Genomic DNA, 18,979 nt, shown 5'->3' with positions numbered 1-18,979 from the left:
ATTGATGCGTATGCACTGATTATGCTGATTTCTTGAGGTGGCAATACGCTTAGTAAGTAGAATTTGGCTCGTCCATTTGCCACAAAGTCCGCTTGCTTTTTGTTTATCCATAGATACTCTTCTTTTCGTTCTTCTTTTTGATCTTTTGGAGCTTCAAAACCATTTTTAATTATTAATAAAACTTCAAAGTTAGTTTTAAAAAACACCTTCATGCGTTTTTCCCATAACGCAAATTCTCCCTCAAACTTCGGTGGATAGATGCTCAGTCCGATCATCATCTCTTTGCTTCATTGGCGGTTAGGCCTTTTTGAAGCTTCTCGCTCGGATACCACTTGTTAGCACAGCGGGGCCAGCAAGAAGGGGGTGAATTGCTTGTATAATAAAAATTAACCTTTCTCGATCTTTCAACTTGGATTAGTAGCACAATCATAACAAAAAAAATTGAACAACTAAAAATAAAAGAGGCTAAGAATTTGCTTGGTTACAACCTAGGTGGTTGTTAATCCAAGACAAATGAAAGTACTCAAAAAGTCTCCTTCGTTAAAGGCCGAGAAACCTCTTATACTCTTTAAACGCTCAGAAATAAGGTAAGAAATGAATACAGGAATTGTTGAATATTTCCTACCTTCAAGCGGTTTTTATAACTCCTAGAAAATCCTATCCGTGGGTGGAAGACGCCTTCAAAATGGTTCAGGGCGCCTTCAAGTGAATAAAGTTTTATCCACAACTTAAAGACAACAAACGATTACTTTATGCTAGTAATGTTCACTGAAGGCGCCTTCCAAGCCTTTGAAGGCGTCTTCGTACTGTTCATGGAAGACGCATGCCAAACTTTTTAAGGCGCCTTCGGTACTGTTCATAGAAGGTGCTTTCCAAGCTTTTGAAGGCAACTTCAATACTGTTCATCTGAAAATTGTTAACTTCCCTTGTTAACCATTTTTCGCTCCGCTCGCTTGGGTGATGCTCCGACCATACAAAATTGAGCTCACTTGAACCTAATTCCGGCCTTTTCCTCGAGCAACCTTCCTCCCCGGCTTCTCATCCCTCAGACCGCCGCACACGTCCTTCTCGTACGCCAGTACTCTTCCTCAGCATTTCGTCTTTCAGATGCACTGAATCCGTCGACTCCTTCTCTATGTCATTCTTTTTGCTAGTTGTGTCTTCCGCTCAACTTCTTATATTCCTAAGCTCCTGCACACTTAGACACAAGGATCAAACACAACAGGACCTAACTGAACTTGGTTAACTACATCAAAACTACCCCGGGATGCTTATAAAAATCACTTATATATGATTTAGTTTTCCAAATTTCTTTTCTTTTGCGCTTTGCGTTGAGTAAGATTCCACAAGTGTGATACGTCCAACTTTAGCTTTCACAGTAGTTATCTTGGGTCAGGACCATCTAGCTCATTTCAACTCATGTTCTTCCAAATTGATGGAGATCCAACACCAAACACAATGATGATTCCTTCACTCTCCAACTGCTTGATCAATCAGTTAGAGACATGGACATTGCCCAACAATTTATGTTTGCTTCCATTAAGATAGATATACATTTTCATTGCCTTATCCTCGATCGACAACCCATTTTCTTCTTCTTTCTTTCTTTGTAGTTATTAAAGAAATGTAAATAGGACCTTAAATTTGACTACCGAGTTCTTGATGCTCTTTAGAAATGCTTATTCATAGAGCAAGATTCTTCATTTTTTGGATCAGTAGAAGTTCTACTGTGGGTTACCAAGATGGATTTGACCTGCTGAATTTCGAGTTGATCAAAAGGTCGAGTAGGAGACTGAATTGCCGAATTAAATAGGCCTATCGAGTCAATTGCATTTCGGATCCCCTCGGTACGAGAGAGAATCTCTCATCCCTATAAATTCACAGTATTCACAGTTGCAATTCAACATAAATCAGTCATGTTCCTTTACAACTCTCAAATGTAATTCATATATATGAGCTTCATCCATTGTTTTCTTTTTCAATGTTAGGTGTGAGAATGAAGTGGTTCTTAATAATAGAAATAAGACTTTTTGCACTCAACTTTACAATTGAATTTAACAAATTAAATGTCATCCAACTGTGTTGATTGCAAGAAACCTTTGAGTGAGGAAAAGGGAGAAGCTACACACACCACACTGCTCTTCTTTATCCCCATTACGGAACATCTGCAAACAAACAAATGAATTGTACATTCGATGATCATATTTGAATGCCAGGAAGTGTACATTAAAAATTCATGCATGTGCCATATAATAAACTGCATCATCAACCATCCTACTTATTTAGCCACCTAATTTCCTGGGTTTATGTGACATACATAAAAATATTGCACCAAATCTTTTCTTATGATGATTGTTTATTTGCTGCTTTCACTTCAGTACAAGTACCAGTGCCATAGCTATCTTGAGGACTACTGCTTGCTCCCTCAACAGGAAATCATGTGCACAGTAAAATATACACTGAAATTATTTCTCCCATGCAAGGTCTTGATTAACTTGTTCTAGACTAATTATCAAATCAATGCATAGTAACTGTCTTTCATTCCCAGAAAATTATTGAAAGCTGAACTAAATGACATGCATGAACATGGATCAATATTTTTTTCGACCTAGCTAGCTTCTCGAAGAATTAACTTAGTGTTCATTTTCTATCTTTATCTTTTGACCTGATATTATTATATTCTCATGTGTTGGACAGAGAAATTAAGGGTTTGGATGAAGCACAAGAAAGTTCCAGCTGCTAGCTGGGTCTTTGAATTGGTCATGACTCAAGAGTGTAAGTTAAGCTAGCTACACAATTTTCCTGGTCTTTGTTCATGCTTTTGGGAAGGAAAAAAAAAGAATTCTGTTCACAAGAATAAAGATCGTCAGCTTCTTGTCCACTGGAGGGTTAGGGTTAGGGTTGGGTCAGAGGTGTATAAATCAAGGGAGGGAGCAATTGTCCTTGGAAATTAATGGGTCACCATTGTTGCAGCAAGCACAAGGTCAAGAGGGGACTCTGGTCGCCTGAGGAAGATGAAAAGCTCTTTAACTATATCACCGTCCACGGCCATGCTTGCTGGAGCACTGTCCCTAGAGAAGCAGGTACCTATCTATAGCATCGCTCTCTCGATTTATCAGTCTCTCTAGATCTTTAATTTATGATCTATTTTTTTTTTTAGGGTTGCAGAGATGTGGGAAGAGTTGCAGGCTGAGGTGGATGAATTACCTGAAGCCTGATCTGAAAAGAGGCTCCTTCTCAGTGGAAGAAGAGAGAGTCATCATAGATGTGCACAGGATCTTAGGCAACAGGTGCAGTACCTGAATCCCCAATTAGGGTTTCATTAATTTATATTTTCTCACTTCACGATCGCATTCAGGTGGGCTCAAATAGCGAAGCATCTCCCGGGAAGAACAGACAACGAGGTGAAGAACTTTTGGAATTCGTGCATAAAGAAGAAGCTGATCGCGCAGGGCTTGGATCCGAAGACGCACAACCTAATGCCGGCTTCGCGGCTCTCCGCCGCCGCGGCCGGAAACAACTCAGATGAGCTTTTCCAATCTTCCACTACTACGACAGTTCCCTTCACCATTAGCTCCCTTAACAGAGGCTTCGATAGGGCTAAAGGCTTCGATAAAATGGCCATTCCACCTGCTCTGATGGCGCCGCCACAGTCTAACGTGGCCTTGCACGAGAGCACAGTGCCTGCGGCTGCATTATCCGACCTCCATTGCCAAGACAGCCATGTCTTGATGAGCTTCGCTAATGCTTCGTCGTCTTCTCCTTCCTTAGGCCCCATGAACTACGCTGCGGCGTCCTCCTCTTCTTTCATCAACGATCAAACTGGTAATTTCATGGATGACTGCGTGTGGGACGGCGGCGATATGGAGCAGCACTTCGAGTCCCTGAACCATATCGAGGTGGTGGGAGATGATGAAGTGGTGCAGAGGAAGGATGAAGTGGTGCAAGTGCAAACCTGCACACTGGGCAACGAGAAGCAGGGGTTGATGATGGAAGCCTATTGTGGTTTTGATCTTGAGATGATGGACAGCTCTTTGCTGCCTTGTGGAGACTTCTACAGTGGAGGAGGAGGAGGAGGAGGATCCATGGAACAACTGCAATGGCATTGCTAGGTTGTGCAATTCCTTCACAGCTGCTTGATTTCCTTTAATTAGCTTGTCTTTAGTTAATTAACTAGTTGAGGCACAGCCACTGTGCATGCATCCACTTGATGTGGCAATTCAGGATCTGAGAATTCATGAACTGTGAATTGAAAACTTTTCTAATGCTAAATTATCAGATCATGTTTCTAATGATATATATATAAATTTATAGAATAATTAAGATCATGTTTCAAAGTCATTCTACTAGTGAAAGTTAATGAATTCATATACATTTAGTTTACTCTTGAATGTTTGATGTATAGTTTATGTTAGCAAGAACTTAAATTGTTAGTCTGCAAGGGATATTGAAATGCCAATTAATAATATTTAGATTTCTTTGAAGGAGATAATCCACCTTAATTTGTTTCTTCTAGATAAACCTGCATTGTGGATAAACCATTTTTTAAGCTAATTAGTGATGTGGAAATCTGTAGAATTAGATAAAATTAAGGCAATTACTGAATATCATAGATGTGCACATTAATTGTAAGGAAGGTTGGTAATTAAACAGATTTTGTAAAGCAATTGAGGTTGTATTTGTGGATATAGGGCAAGAACAAATAAAAAAAATTACATAACTTGGAGTGGATTTAAACACAATGCTAAAGTTTTGGGAAACTTATTATGTGAAAAAGAGAATTAAGATGTCTTCCTCAATCCAAAGCCTGAAATTTGTATTTTGTTATCCCAGAAAAATTGAATATATTCATCAATATTTATTATTTTTCATATGCAGTCCTTAAAAATTTAAATTTAGATTAAAGTAATATCATGGAAATTTTATTTCAGTTAAGTACTAATTAACAAGTTTTATGCATTGTATTATCTTAAAAAGTTTTATTTAACAAAATTTGATACCTTTGAAAATTTTAAAATTAGTTTAACATAATTAAAAATTAAGCTACTCTTGGGTTGTCCTATGATAATCCCTAATTTTCTTTTTTTTTTTTCTTTTTTTTTTTGGAAAAAAGATATCACGTGAACAAAATTATTCTCTTAAATTTTACAAAAATCACAGCGACTAAAATCATATTGTCATACAAGCTAAGCATTAATCATAATTGACCAAGTTAGTAAAACCATGACTACTAAAAACACCACTAATCTCTAAAATTATTGTTGATCCATATTTTGTTGAGTGATTCATCTTCGGTCTCAATCTAAATCGAAGAGGGAATTGGTATCGATACAATTGAGTCTTAATTAGAACTTAATCATGTTTGGAGCTTGAAGTGGTTAGCGTTTATATGTTTTTAATTTATAGATTTCCTCATCGATTGTCCATTGGAACACCCAAGTTAGAGAATCTCAATTCTCCAACAGATAAAGCATGTCCAAGTCTCCATCTACTTTCCAATTCAACAAGACTACAAGTAAATTCAAAGGTTAGTTTATGATGTTTGGCTTAGAACAATCAATAATTCACATGAACTTAGACATCGAGCTAAACGAAAACCCGTTTAAGCCAAATACCTAAAAGCCAGAACATTTAATATTGGTTGAGAAAAAAACATTATAGAAGAAGATCCACGCTAAAGTATAACTTGAAGTAAAATGCTAGGGAATGGAGTCATGATTTGAAACATTGAAATCATGTTCAATTCAAAATTAAATAGAGAGAGAGAGAAAAGAAAAGAAAATGGATCAGCACATTATTTGGGATTTTCGATGGGGAAATATTTGTTTCCAAGTAGTTCAACTTCTACAAGTTTTACCTTGGTGGATAACGTGATTAGCTGAGTTGAATTATGTAAGTACAAAGTCTTACAAGCAATGATCTTCCAAGTTAAACAAAATTGACAAAGATATCGCAAAAGGATCCTCCAAGTCTTTTAAGTTCTGAAGAAGCATATCCAAAAGGACCTTCAGAAATGTAAAGCAAAGATGTTAATTATAGAAAGTAAGAAAACAACAGATTGATATAGCAGCTTGGAAGGTTTGCGAGCATGGGAAGATTTGATCAATGCCCCCACTATGGAAGTGGTAAGAGTATAAATATTTTAGAGGTCGGCATCTGAGTATGTATAAATTGTACTTCGGATATATCCGGTAGATGAACTGGGGAGAAGATCGTAGTGATTTGTAGGCACTAATTTAGATACTCTCAAATTAAACTTCCTGAATTTAAGTTAACAAAGAAAGACAATTGGGCTGGAGTTCTACAAGTGATTGGCTCTTCACTACAAGTTTTTTGTCTCACAAACACCGGAAATAATAGAGGGGAAGTAGCAAGGACAATCAGTAGATACGATCTGAGTCACCTAAACTAATTAATACATCTTTAAACTACAATGGGGACCCCAAACTGCTGTAAAGTTTTCATAAAATTTGTATACTTAAAATCTCATTCTATACGGGATGAAATAGTCAATATATATTATTCTAGTAAATTATCTAAATTTAATATTATTCTATGAGACCCTTTAACATGTGAAATTGAGATAATGTCAAAACAGTAACCGTAGAGAGTAATTCTTAAAGTTATTTTTTTTCACCACTTTTCTTTCAATTTACCATCAACATCGATCATATATTTAAACATCAAAACGATACCAAAATAATCTTATTTCAATTAAAAATTAAAATATGCATATGACTTAAGATTTTAAATTTAAAAGTTATAATCTTGATAGGCCCAGGCCTACTGCTGGCCCAACACTGCTCGAACAGCCACAGCTGGTACAGCAGGTGCGACAGGCTGTGGGCCTGTGGCGAGTTGGCTGCGGGAAATCATGAGTATGTACAGAGACAGGCAGCATCTCCCGTAGTAAACCACACAGATAGGTTTATTTTTACCACCACATTAAAAATTATAAATTCACTAAATAAATTTATTAGTTCACTATTTTAAAGGTGGCAATATATATATATATCCCCCAAAAAAAAAATTAGTCAAAACCTTATTTTTAATTAGAACTAAATTTTTTATTTAAATCAAAAATTCAAGTCATCCAATAGTATGTTTAAAAATGGAGGTTGCTCTCAAGATGTAGTATAGATGGTAAACGTATGATATTTTTAATATAATAATTAAAGTTAATTTTTAAGAATTGACTGTTGGTCCCTTATAGTCATTAAGAGGGAGGTGAATTACCCTGCATAATAAAAAATAAATATCTTTCTCGATCTTATAATTTTATTAAAATAAATACTTGTATAAAAGAATTAAGAAACTAATTAACAAAAACAAAGAGGTTTACTTAATTTGCAATCAGGAGATTGCTAATTCAAGATGTTGAAAGCTCATTATAAATCTCTTTCGAGCGAAGAATTCTCTTACAACAGTTAAAGCACTCAATTACAAAACTAAGCAAAAGAAGAATTGTTTACAAGTGTTCTATTTAGCTACTGGGATCAGGATTGTATTTATATCTCTGATCGGGGTGCCTGGAAGGGTTCCGGACACCTAGGTGTGGATAAAACTTTATCTACGCCGCAACAAATCGCGACAGTTAGTGAAGCAATAAGGTTTATGGTTCGGGTGCCTGGACCAGGTCTGGGTGCCCCGACCCGGCTGAATCAGACTGCAGACAAGGCGCGAGCTCGGGGCGCCCTGGTTACCTCGAGGGGTCCGAGCGCTGGGACCAGTCTGGTAAGTCAAAAACCTTGTTGACTGCCTCCCGTTCCGGCTCCGTTCGCTCCAACTTCGTTCGTTTGGGTGATTTCGACCATCCGGAATAGGGCTCATCTGAACTCATTTCTCGACCTTTTCGAGCAACCTTCCGCTCAGCCTTCTCGTCCATCGAAAACACTGCGCCTCCTTCTTGTCCGTCAATATACTCTTTCGCAGCGTCTCGTCCCTCGAACGTGTTGAAGCAATCTTGGTGCCCTAGGTTTTGATGTTTGGGCAAAGGTTTAAGTTAAGTTTATTGTTGTATTTGATATGCATTGTGAGTGTGCAGGATACAGGTACAAAAGGAAAGTCCAAGTGTGATCTTGGCAAAGGAGAAAAGTCCAAGGATGAGTCTTGGCGGTGTAAGTCCAAGCATGTAGTTTTGGCAACGTAAGTCCAAGTGTGACTTGACAATGGATGAAGTCCCGGAGATGAGGAGCCTTTTGGCAAAGGAAGACCCGACAATATGGACAAGGCCGAAGGAAACTCCAGAAGGCAAGACGTGAAGGATGGGGAGACATCCGAGGGACGCGAAGCTGATGGAGGAGGCTAGAAAGCTAGGTCTAGGTTGGTCGGGCGAGGACGAGTGCTGAGTGATTGTACTCAGGGCAAAATTCTATGTGTTTTAGGATTTACTGTAGCAATACTGTAGTGACATTGCAGCAGCACCGGTGTGGCACTGTAGCAGTACTATAGCTGTCGATTGGTTACTGTAGCAGTCGACTGGTACACTGTAGCAGTCGACTGGTAGTCGAATGTTGGGTAACGGTCGGCTTCAAGGACCAGTTGACTGGTGCATACACCAGTCGACTGATAGCGGGAAAACAGCTTACTGTTTTCCTCTCGAGCTCTATTTAATGGAGCTCGAGGTGCTTGGGCAGTGTTGACGAAATAGAATTGGTTAAAGCCTATTAGAGTCTCCCAAGCCTTCGTGTGATCGGTGTGCTTGTATTCAAGTGTTTGTGTCGAGGTTTCTCCACCGACAAGGAGCTTGAGCTAGCCAGAGGTTTTCCGGGGAGTCATCCACCGACGGATCGGGATCGTCCACCTTACGGACAGCCGTGGAGTAGGAGCTTTATCTCCGAACCACGTTAAATCAACGTGTTAGGTTTGTTTTCTCTTGTTAGTATTTGTTTTTGTATTTCTGCTGTGCACTAACATTATAGGAAGCGATCGATTTGGGTGAGACGCTATTCACCCCCCCTCTAGCGGACGTCAAGGTCCCAACAAGTGGTATCAGAGCAAGGTCGCTCTTCTACGGACTAACCACCAAGAGAGCAAGAAGCTAGAGGAAGAAGAATATGGAATCCGAAGGACCGCTTAGATGGGATATCCGAATTCCGCCTACGTACGACAAAGAAGACTTCAATTATTGGAGGAAGCGGTTGGAGACATGATTCCAAATGGATTGGAACCAATGGGTTGTCTTGAGTGATCCATTTGAAGCTCCTATGGACAAGCAGGGTAAACGTCTTCGACCTCGGCATTGGACCGAAGAGCAACGAGAGCAATCGGAGGCGGACAAGGAGGTAACGAGAATTTTACATAATTTACTACCTTCTAATATTTTGTTGAGTGTAGGTGAAACCACAAATGCAAGTAATCTTTGGAAAAAGATCATTGTCTATCATGAAGACCCTATAAAAATCCCAGGAGTGGAAGAGCCCAAGGAGAATGGCTCATTGGCCCAAGAAGAGAAGGACCAATCCGATGTTGACAAGAGGTCAACATTCGAGGAGGAAAAGGAAGAGGAGGAAGAGAAAGAGAAGGAAGAGATAGAAGAGGAGAGATCTTCCACGTCCTCAAGAGATGAATAAGTGGAAGAGTCCACATCTTCAAGTGAAGAGGAAGAAGAGAAATCCGAGGAAGAGGAGATCTTGGAAGCTCAACCCTCTACCTCAACTACCAAGAAGAGCACAAAGGACCACATCAAATGTTTTGAGTGTGGTAAGATGGGGCACTACAAGAGTAGGTGTCTTTCGTTTAAGAAGGAAAATGAGGTAAACCCTAAACTTACTAAAGTTAATTTAGAAACTAATGTGAGTTATAGGAAGAAGAAGAAGGAGAAGAAGCACATTAGGTGCTTTACATGTGGTGAGTGGGGTCACTACCACACAAAGTGCCCAAGGAGAGGAGAGCTCAAGAAATTGGTGCACTTGAAGAAGTGGAAGAAGAAGGGAGCTTCCAAGGTAAAAACCAAGGTATCATTTAATGAATCCATTCCGTTGACACATGATAAAAAGCATGCTAGAAATAACTCTTATCATCTTAATGTTATTTATCATGAGAATAGGAGGCATGATAACCTTAAGGATAAATATATTCCTCCTCATGATAGATTTACCACATCTAAGGTTAGGAAGGTAAATAACAACTTAGGCAATAACACCAAAGATTTTAGATATATGCCTAAAAATAGAAATGCTCAAGGATTCAATGAAAAAACAAAATCTAGGGATTTATGGAGTGAAAATCAAGTCTTGAGGACAAGATTTGATAATTTAGAAAGAACCCTAGCAAGAATGAAAAATATTTTTAGGGGTCAAAATGAGCATAACCTAGGAAAAGCTAGACAAGAGTCATCCAATGGCTATAGAGATTTGGGATACAAACCTAAAGCCAAGAAGGATGTGACTTCCTTTCATAGGATTCCATATAGTTATGGGACTAACCTTAGGTTTAGAGGTCAAGTCAAAGATATTAGGGAAGGAATCCCTAAAAGTACTTTTGGCAAGACCAATGTGACTAAGACTTCTAAGAAGTCTAACAAAGTCATAAAGAATGTTACAAGGGAAGTTATTCCTAGAAGTGACCTAGTAGAAGTGACCAAGGCTTCTAAGAAGCCTAGAAAGGTCCTTAGGAAGGTATCTATGGAAGTTATCCCTAGTGAGTACCTAGGGCATCCAAGAAGCACCAATAGGTTTTGAGTTCCTAGGAGCATATTCTCTACACCCTAGATAGGTTTAGAGAGTGTCAACTCCAATTGGAAAGGTAGTTAACCCAACCTTTGTAAAGTTGACACTTGAGAGCATTTTCAAGATTATTGTTAACCTTTGAAAATGAAAAAGGTTATTGGGTTACTCTTTGAGAGAGTAATATATGTGCCAAAATTTGAAGAGTTGAACTTAATCTAACTTGGCACACTTAAGAAAAGTATAAGAAAAATCAAGTTAGAATTTTGATACCTTCTTAAGGAATTAAGAGAAAACCCATGCTTTAATCAAATGTGCTTAAAGCCTTGAAGAGCAAAAATGTGTCAAAATTTGAGGAGTTAAATCTAATTTAAATTGACACACTAGAGAGAAGCAAAAGTAATGCCAAATTTGGAATTCGGCATTTTCTTATGGAATTAAGGGAAATGTAAATCTTAATCCAAATTGTCATTCTTGGAAAGAGTAACATGTGCCAAATCTTAAGGAATTATGATTGAATTAAATTGGCACAATGTGGAAAAACATAAGAAATACCAAATTGGGGGTTTAGTATTTTCTTAGGGTAATTAAAGGAAAATCTAGGTCCTAATGTAAGACGTTTATTCTTTAGAAGAGTAAAATATGTCAAACTTTGAGGTTTTGAACTTAATTTAAATTGACACATTTGGAAAAGGATAAGAAATGTCAAGTTGGGGGTTTTGGCATTTTCTTAGAAGGTTAAAGGCGAATCTAAGCCTTAATTTGATTTTATTTACTCTTTGAAAGAATAAAATGTGTCATACTTTGAGGAATTTGTTTAATTTAAAATGGCACAAATTTAGAAAGAAATTAAAGAAATGTCAAGTTGGGGGTTGACATTTTCTTGATGAAATTGGGCAATCTAGGGTTAAATTTTTAGTTAGCTAGGTTTAAGAATACTTAGATAGGTAATCTAGGTAAATTTTATTTATGCTAACTTGCCATGATTGTTTGCCCATCATATGCCATGACATCATATTTAGCATTCACATTTTATTATGAACTATACAAAAATATCATGTCATGTCATACATACATCATGTAGCTATAGCATACTTTGCTTTTGAAAATTGCTTATTTTGATGTATGCCATTAATCATCATGCAGTATGTCAATCTCCTTGTAATTAAGGACAAAAGACATTTATTATGTATGGAAGTGTCCCAACAAGAGGGATCATATCAAGTGACATCCTAGATGGATGATCATGATTTTTACAATGCCTAGATAGAGATGCATGATCCCTTAGTTTAGGGCAAGACCAAATATACATCTCACAAAGAACTATAAGGTAACTTGTGTGTGTTTTAATACACGTTAGATACAAGTGAGATATTAAGATGGTGAACTAAACTCAAGATGTTGATCTAGTGCATCTTGTTGAGTTTTAGGTTCATCAAAACACATAGTTATATGTCTTGCAATCATTGGGAAAGCTAATGTACAAGTCATATGCATTGTGCCCAAAGAACGTGGTTGGATATTGGTTTGAAAAAGATTTCAAAATACTTTTGAAAAACCTTGGTGAAGACTATCTTTTGATAGTAATCATCATTGGAAAGTTAGACACAAACTAGGAGAAAACATTGAAGTTTTCAAGAGTTTTCAAATTTGTGTCAATCTTTGAAAATAGGAAGTATTTTCATAGAAAACTATTTTTCCCTGATAAAGTACCCTAAATAATGTCTACATGAGTTTTCATGATGAAAACAAGTATGGATTGGTTAAGAAAAACCAAAGTGAAGTTTCGGTTGAAGTTTAGTTTCATTATTGAATTTTGAACATCAAAACTTCGAGTTTTGGTTTTCCTAATTATTTAGAAATCCCAAGTCATTGTTGGTGCAATGATAGAAGTTTGACCATATTTTTAGGGGGAGTTACTCTTTGAAAACATAAAAATCTTTTCAAAGACCAAAAGGAGGTCAAGTGTTAAGATAACACATGATATAGGTATGAGAGGTGTTACCAAGAACAAGGGAGAGTCATCCAAGGCCAATAAGAAGGAATATGCTAGGGTAGCATATAATTATAGCAAGGATAAGGTGTCCAAGATTAAAGACAAGAAGAAATTAACCAATGACAAGGTGTCTAAGGTTAAGAAGGAGAGTTTTGTAGGCCAAGTGTCACCTGAGGTGCACCGAAGTGGCCTAGTCATAGTAAATGAGTCACCTAGGGAGGTGACTGAGATTAAGAGCTCAAGGGGGAGCTCAAAGAGTCTTTGGGACATATGGTAAATGATCTTAAGTGAACCAAGATGTGCCAAAGGGATTAGAGATGGATTTGAGTCTCTATTATACTTGGTTGGCACAATTGGGTTGAGTTTCATGCATGAAAATATGACATTGGGGTTATATTACATGAAATTAGTTTTTGATGTATATATGCCATATAAACTAATGTTAGGGATGTATTATGATTTAGTATGGGCAGATACATCAAGAGGAAGCCAAAACTAGGACTTTATGTCAAGGTTCAATTGAACCATTTAGCTAGTTTTGAATTTTGTGTCAATCTTGGGATCTGTGATAAATATATTTATATATATATTTTTCCCAAGTAGACAAGGTTAAAATAGACCTCTCCATAAAATTTGAGAATTTTTGGAGGTTTGTGGAATTTTTGACGCATTTCTGAAAGTGGGTCAGAAAGATTGATTTTTGCAGAAATAGGGTACCAGTCGACTGGTACAGATACCAGTCGACTGGTGACAATGTTTTTGAGCACAGAATGTCTCTGTAAGCTCATTTTAATGAGGGCAGTCGACTATTTCCGATACCAGTCGACTGGTAACAGTGTATTTCGAATACAGAAGGTTCTGTGAATGGAAATCGAAGGGGGCAGTCGACTGGTACCTAGGTCAGTTGACTAATACCAACCTAAAAGTGTTTTTCAATGTTGTTCTTGACCGTGTCAACTCGTTTAAATGTATGAGATCCATGAGGGATAAATACATGAGTTTAGGGTCAATTTGGATGACATGTTTTCAACAATTGGGATATTGTTGGAGCTCTTTTTGATGTATGGCAAAGGGGGAGAAGTTTAGGTTTAAGTGAGAAACCTATACACCTTTGCAAGAAATCCTAGCTCGAGGGGGAGCTTAGGTGAAGGGGGAGTGATTGTTTAGGCAAAGGGGGAGAAGTTTACCTTTACGGGAAATCCTAGCTCGAAGGAGAGTTTAGGTGAAGGGGGAGCCTAGGGATTTAGGTTTCATTATTTATGCATGAGTTGATTTGCATATTTATTTGCATATGTATTGCATTTATGTTTCTCTAACTTAAACAGGTTGCCAAACATCAAAAAGGGGGAGATTGTTGAAGCAATCTTGGTGCCCTAGGTTTTGATGTTTGGGCAAAGGTTTAAGTTAGGTTTATTGTTGTATTTGATATGCAGGCAAGACGTGAAGGATGGGGAGACATCCGAGGGACGCGAGGCTGATGAAGGAGGCTAGAAGGTTAGGTCTAGGTTGGTCAGGCAAGGACGAGTGCTGAGTGATTGTACTCAGGGCAAAATTCTATGTGTTTTAGGATTTACTGTAGCAATACTGTAGTGACACTGCAGCAACACTGTTGTGACACTGTAGCAGTCGACTGGTACATTGTAGCAGTCGACTGATAGTCGAACGTTGGGTAACGGTCGGCTTCAAGGACCAGTCGACTAGTGCATACACCAGTCGACTGGTAGCGGGAAAACAACTTACTATTTTCCTCTCGAGCTCTATTTAATGGAGCTCAGGGTGCTTGGGCATTGTTGACGAAATAGACTTGGTTAAAGCCTATTAGAGTCTCCCAAGTCTTCGTGTGATCGGTGTGCTTGTATTCAAGTGTTTGTGGCGAGGTTTCTCCACCGACAAGGAGCTTGAGCTAGCCGAAGGTTTTCCGAGGAGTCATCCACCGATGGATCGGGATCGTCCACCTTACGGACAGCCATGGAGTAGGAACTTTATCTTCGAACTATGTTAAATCAACGTGTTAGGTTTGCTTTCTCTTGTTAGTATTTGTTTTTGTATTTCCGCTGTGCACTGACATTATAGGAAGCGACCGATTTGGGTGAGACGCTATTCACCCCCCCTCTAGCGGACGTCAAGGTCCCAACAGAACGTACCGAGCCCGTCGACTTTCTCCCATATCGTCCTTCTCGGTAGCTATCTCTTTTGTTCAACTTTTTGTGCTCCTAACTTCCTACACATTCAGATACAGGGCATCAAATCACAACAAGATCTAACTTGACTTGTTTGATCACATCAAAACTACCACGGGGTACTTATAATTTCCTCCTTTTTTATGAAAGCAACCCAAGTTAAGTTAGGGTAAAATAAAAATTAATAAAAGTAAAAATGGCAAGTATATATTTTGTATTTAAAAAATATGCAAAAATAAAAAATGCACTCTCCTCTTAGACTTAACCTTTAACTCTCCCCCTTTGATCACATTAAAAATAGGGGTATACAAATGAGAATAACTTGAAATAAATTTAAAATAAAGTTTAAAGGATAAAAGTATAATAACTATTATTCAGAAAATCATGAAGTTTAAATTTCAAAAAATCTGAATTTTTATAATTTATAAACTAATTTGGGAAAAATAATTTGAAAAATATTTTTAATTATGAAAAAATTCTGAAAATTTTTATAGTGGTAAAACGACATAATCAAAGTTGTGAACAAAAATTTCATTAAATTATGGATATGATTTAAGCAATAATAATTTATCTTCTTAAAAAGTTAATTTTTTGAAAGTTTAAAAATAGTTTCCAAGCTCAAAGAATTGTGAAAAATTTTCAAAAAATGTAATAAAGCAGGTATTTTTATAAAAAAAACATTTTTCGAAAATTAAAGGAAAACTTGAATTTTTAATATTTAAAATAGGACTTTTATTGAAAAACTTATAGAAAAGTAATACAATGGTTAACAAATTTAAAAATTTTGTTAAAAATTTTTATTTGATCGATAACATAATAAGAGTTCATAAAAAAAATCAAGTTTACAAAAATTACTTTGACAATTATTTTTAAATAAAAAAAATAATTTTTGTTAAAAAATTATCAAAAATTCATCAGCAGTCAAAAAATTTCATAAAAGTTTTCTTAAATAAAGAAAATGTTAAGGTTTCAAAAAAAAATTCATAAAGATAACCCTACAAAATCATTTTAATTTAAAAAGTATTATTTTTGTTAAAAAAAATTAAGATAGTGCACAGAAAATTATGAAAATTTTTCTATAGTTAGAAAATGATTTCATTTTGCTTAGAAAAATTAGTATCTACTTAATTTCGAACAAAAATTAAACTAAAAATTGTTAGACAATTCTAGGCTAAAAAAATGAAATCAAATTAAAATTAAAGCATGGATGGTGATTTTTCAATTTAAGCATGATTTTGAAATTCAATATAGGTTCCTATCTACTGAATTAATTAGAAATTTTTTTAGAATATATTTTGGTAATAATTTTTGATTTAGTTTTGATGATATCGTAAGTACTAATTTAGTCCTCTAAATTTTGAATTTCAAGGAATATTCGAACATGAATAGTTATTTTTCAATTTGTCTATTTATGCTTTTAATTTTTCATTTTCAATTTTTAGTTTGTCAAAATCCTCTAACCGAAAAGATGTTGCTAAGGTCCCTTTTATTGGTATCCAAGATAATTTTGATGTGATCAAACAAGTTAAGTTAGGCTCTGTTGTGTTTAACCTTGTGTCTAAGTGTGCAGGAGCTTAGGAGCACAGGAAGTCGAGCAAAAGATGCAGCTAGCGAGAAAGATGACATGAAAGAGAGCCAACGAGCTCGGTGCGTTTGAGGGATGAGGTGCTGCGGAAGAGTAAGCGGGCGGACGAGAAGGAAGCGCGCGACATTTACGAGGGATGAGAAGCCGGAGCGGAAGACCCGGACTGAGACAAGCAGCACTGGAGCAAAGGGTTCAGACCGAAAAAAGTCAACACTATTGACTTTTAGGGTTCGGGCACCCAGAACCCATTTTTATTCATTTCGACGTGGATGTTAACCATTGCGTCAGGGATAGAATTCTATCCCACTCCAGGCGCCTGTAACGCTTCTAGTCGCCCCGACCAAGGCTATAAATATAGCCTTGGTCCAAAACCTAGAAAATAACAAGCAATTGTTGAAACAACACTTGTGCGCTTTCCTTTCTAGTTTAGCTTCTCATTTTCTGTGCTTACACTGCTGTAAAGAGGCTTCTCCGCCTGAAGGAGAATTTAGTGCTACTCTATTTTTGGATTAACAACCTCCCCAATTGTAACCAAGTAAATCCTCTGAGCCTTTGCTTTTTCAGTTTATTTAATTGTTTTATGCAAGTGTTCTTTTAAGTCCGAGAAGGGTTCATTTGTTTTTTGTGCAGGGCTATTCAACCCTCTTTTAGCCGGCCAACGGTCCTAACACCTTTAACTCGTTATTTTCTTTTAATAAATTTTTGTTATCTATTTCTAATTTATAGGAATTTTTTGATAAAATTTTAATAAATTTAAATAACTGGTAAGGAGGTAGAGACCGTACTTGACTTATACCTTGTCGATTTCTGATGCTCCCCCTGTAGAGCTACTTTTTTTTGACGTTGCTACCTCTTCATCAATGCTCATCTTCGATGAACTTGCTCCGTCATCTTCTTGGTGGCTTGCCATCAATGCAAGTCTGGCATAGGCAACGACGTCCAAATCTGATGACAATGTTTCGTCTCATGTTACTATTAAATTCTTGTGCTTCTTCTGGGTCACCCTTTTGTCTTTTTCTTTGTCCTTGTCCTTGTTCTTCAGTTTTGGGCAGTTATCTTTGACGTGGCCTTCTTCATTGCAGTGGTAGCATCTTACCTTTCTTTTCCTTTTTTTTACCCTGCATTTGATTAAACTTATTAGTTTTAATAAACTTTTTGAACTTTCTTACCATAAAAGTTGTTTCATCATCATCGATGGACATTTCGGATTTAGATTCGTCCATTTTTGCCATTAAGGTAATGTTGTGCTTGGACTCCTTCTTCAGATCTACACATCTAGTTTCATACACTTCAAGTGTAGAAAATAATTCTTTCAATGTGCTTACTTCTAGATCCTTAGAGATGTAATATGCATCTACTAAGGTTGACCATTCATGAGTCTTAGGAAAAGTGTTAAGTGCATACCTTAGTGAATCTCGGTTGGTTACCTTTTCTCCAAGATTCGTGAGATCAGTGATGAGTTCTTTGATTCTTAAGTCGAGGTGTGCGACAGTTTCGCCTTCTTCTAATCGGAGGTTGCTGATCAAGTTCCGGAGCAGGTCTCGTCTTACGAGTTTTGCCTTCAAGGTCCCTTCATGTAGTTCCAGGAATTTATTCCAGAGATCTTTGGCTAACTCGTAGGCTCTGATCTAGTTGACCTCTTGTGGTGGTAACACACTCAGCAGATAGAATTCTGTCTTGTCATTTGCCACGAAGTCAGTTTGCTCCTTTTTTGTCCAATGATGTTTTTCTTTGTCCTTTGGTGCTATAAAACCATACTTTATTATAATTAATAATTTGAAAGCAATTTTAAAAATACTTCCATATTCTTTTCCCAGTTCGCAAACTCTCCCTCGAACTTTGATGGGTTGATGCTTAGTCCGACCATCATCTTCTATGCTTCGATTGACGGTTAGTCCTTCTGAAGCAGTTGGGCTCTGATACCACTTGATGATCCCTTGCGGCCAGTAAAAGGGGTTGAATTGCCCTACACAATAAAAAACAAACACCTTTCTCGACTTTTCAAGCCAATTTAATAAAAAAAAAAAGAGGCACAGAGGTTTACTTGATTTGCAATTAGGGGATTGCTAATCCAAGACGTTGAAAACTAACTATAAATCTCTTTCAGGCGGATAAGTTTCTTATAGCAGTTAAAGCACTCAATTACAAAACTAAAGAGAAAAAGAATCGTTTACATGTGTTCTGTTTAGCTATTGGAATCGGGGTTGTATTTATAACCTTGATCAAGCGCCTGGAAGGGTTCCGGGAGCCTGGCATGGATAAAATTTTATCCATGTGGCAACAAATCGCGATAGTTGGCAAAGCGATAAGGTTTCTGGTCCAAGCGCCTAGACCAGGTCCAGGCGCTCGGACCGGGCTAAATCAGCCATCCGACAGGGCGTGAGCCCGGGGCACCCTGGAGACCCCCGGGGGGGGGGGGGGGGGGGCCCGGGCACCTAGACCAGTCTGCTAAGTCAACAGTTTAGCAAGTTAACAGCCTTGTTACTTAGAAATCTTTGACAAAAGTTTTCTCATACTTTACTTACAAATTTTTTGAAAAAGTCTATTCAAA

The 18,979-nt window shown here is 37.3% G+C and overlaps 1 protein-coding gene across 1 annotated transcript; it reads left to right on the top strand.

Moving 5' to 3' along the window:
- Nucleotides 1–2,903: 2,903 nt before the first annotated feature.
- LOC122011495 (transcription factor MYB86-like) lies at nt 2,904–4,295 on the top strand. The gene is made up of 3 exons (XM_042567887.1): nt 2,904–3,083; nt 3,161–3,290; nt 3,359–4,295. The coding sequence occupies exons 1-3, from the start codon at nt 2,954–2,956 to the stop codon at nt 4,110–4,112; spliced, it is 1,014 nt and encodes a 337-aa protein (XP_042423821.1). The 5' UTR covers nt 2,904–2,953; the 3' UTR covers nt 4,113–4,295.
- Nucleotides 4,296–18,979: the final 14,684 nt, after the last annotated feature.

This window comes from Zingiber officinale, chromosome 8A (assembly GCF_018446385.1).
Source record: "Zingiber officinale cultivar Zhangliang chromosome 8A, Zo_v1.1, whole genome shotgun sequence".
In the NCBI taxonomy this organism is placed as follows: Eukaryota; Viridiplantae; Streptophyta; class Magnoliopsida; order Zingiberales; family Zingiberaceae; genus Zingiber; species Zingiber officinale.
Note: the sequence above shows the minus strand (reverse complement) of the source record. Positions and strands in the feature narration are given on the sequence as shown.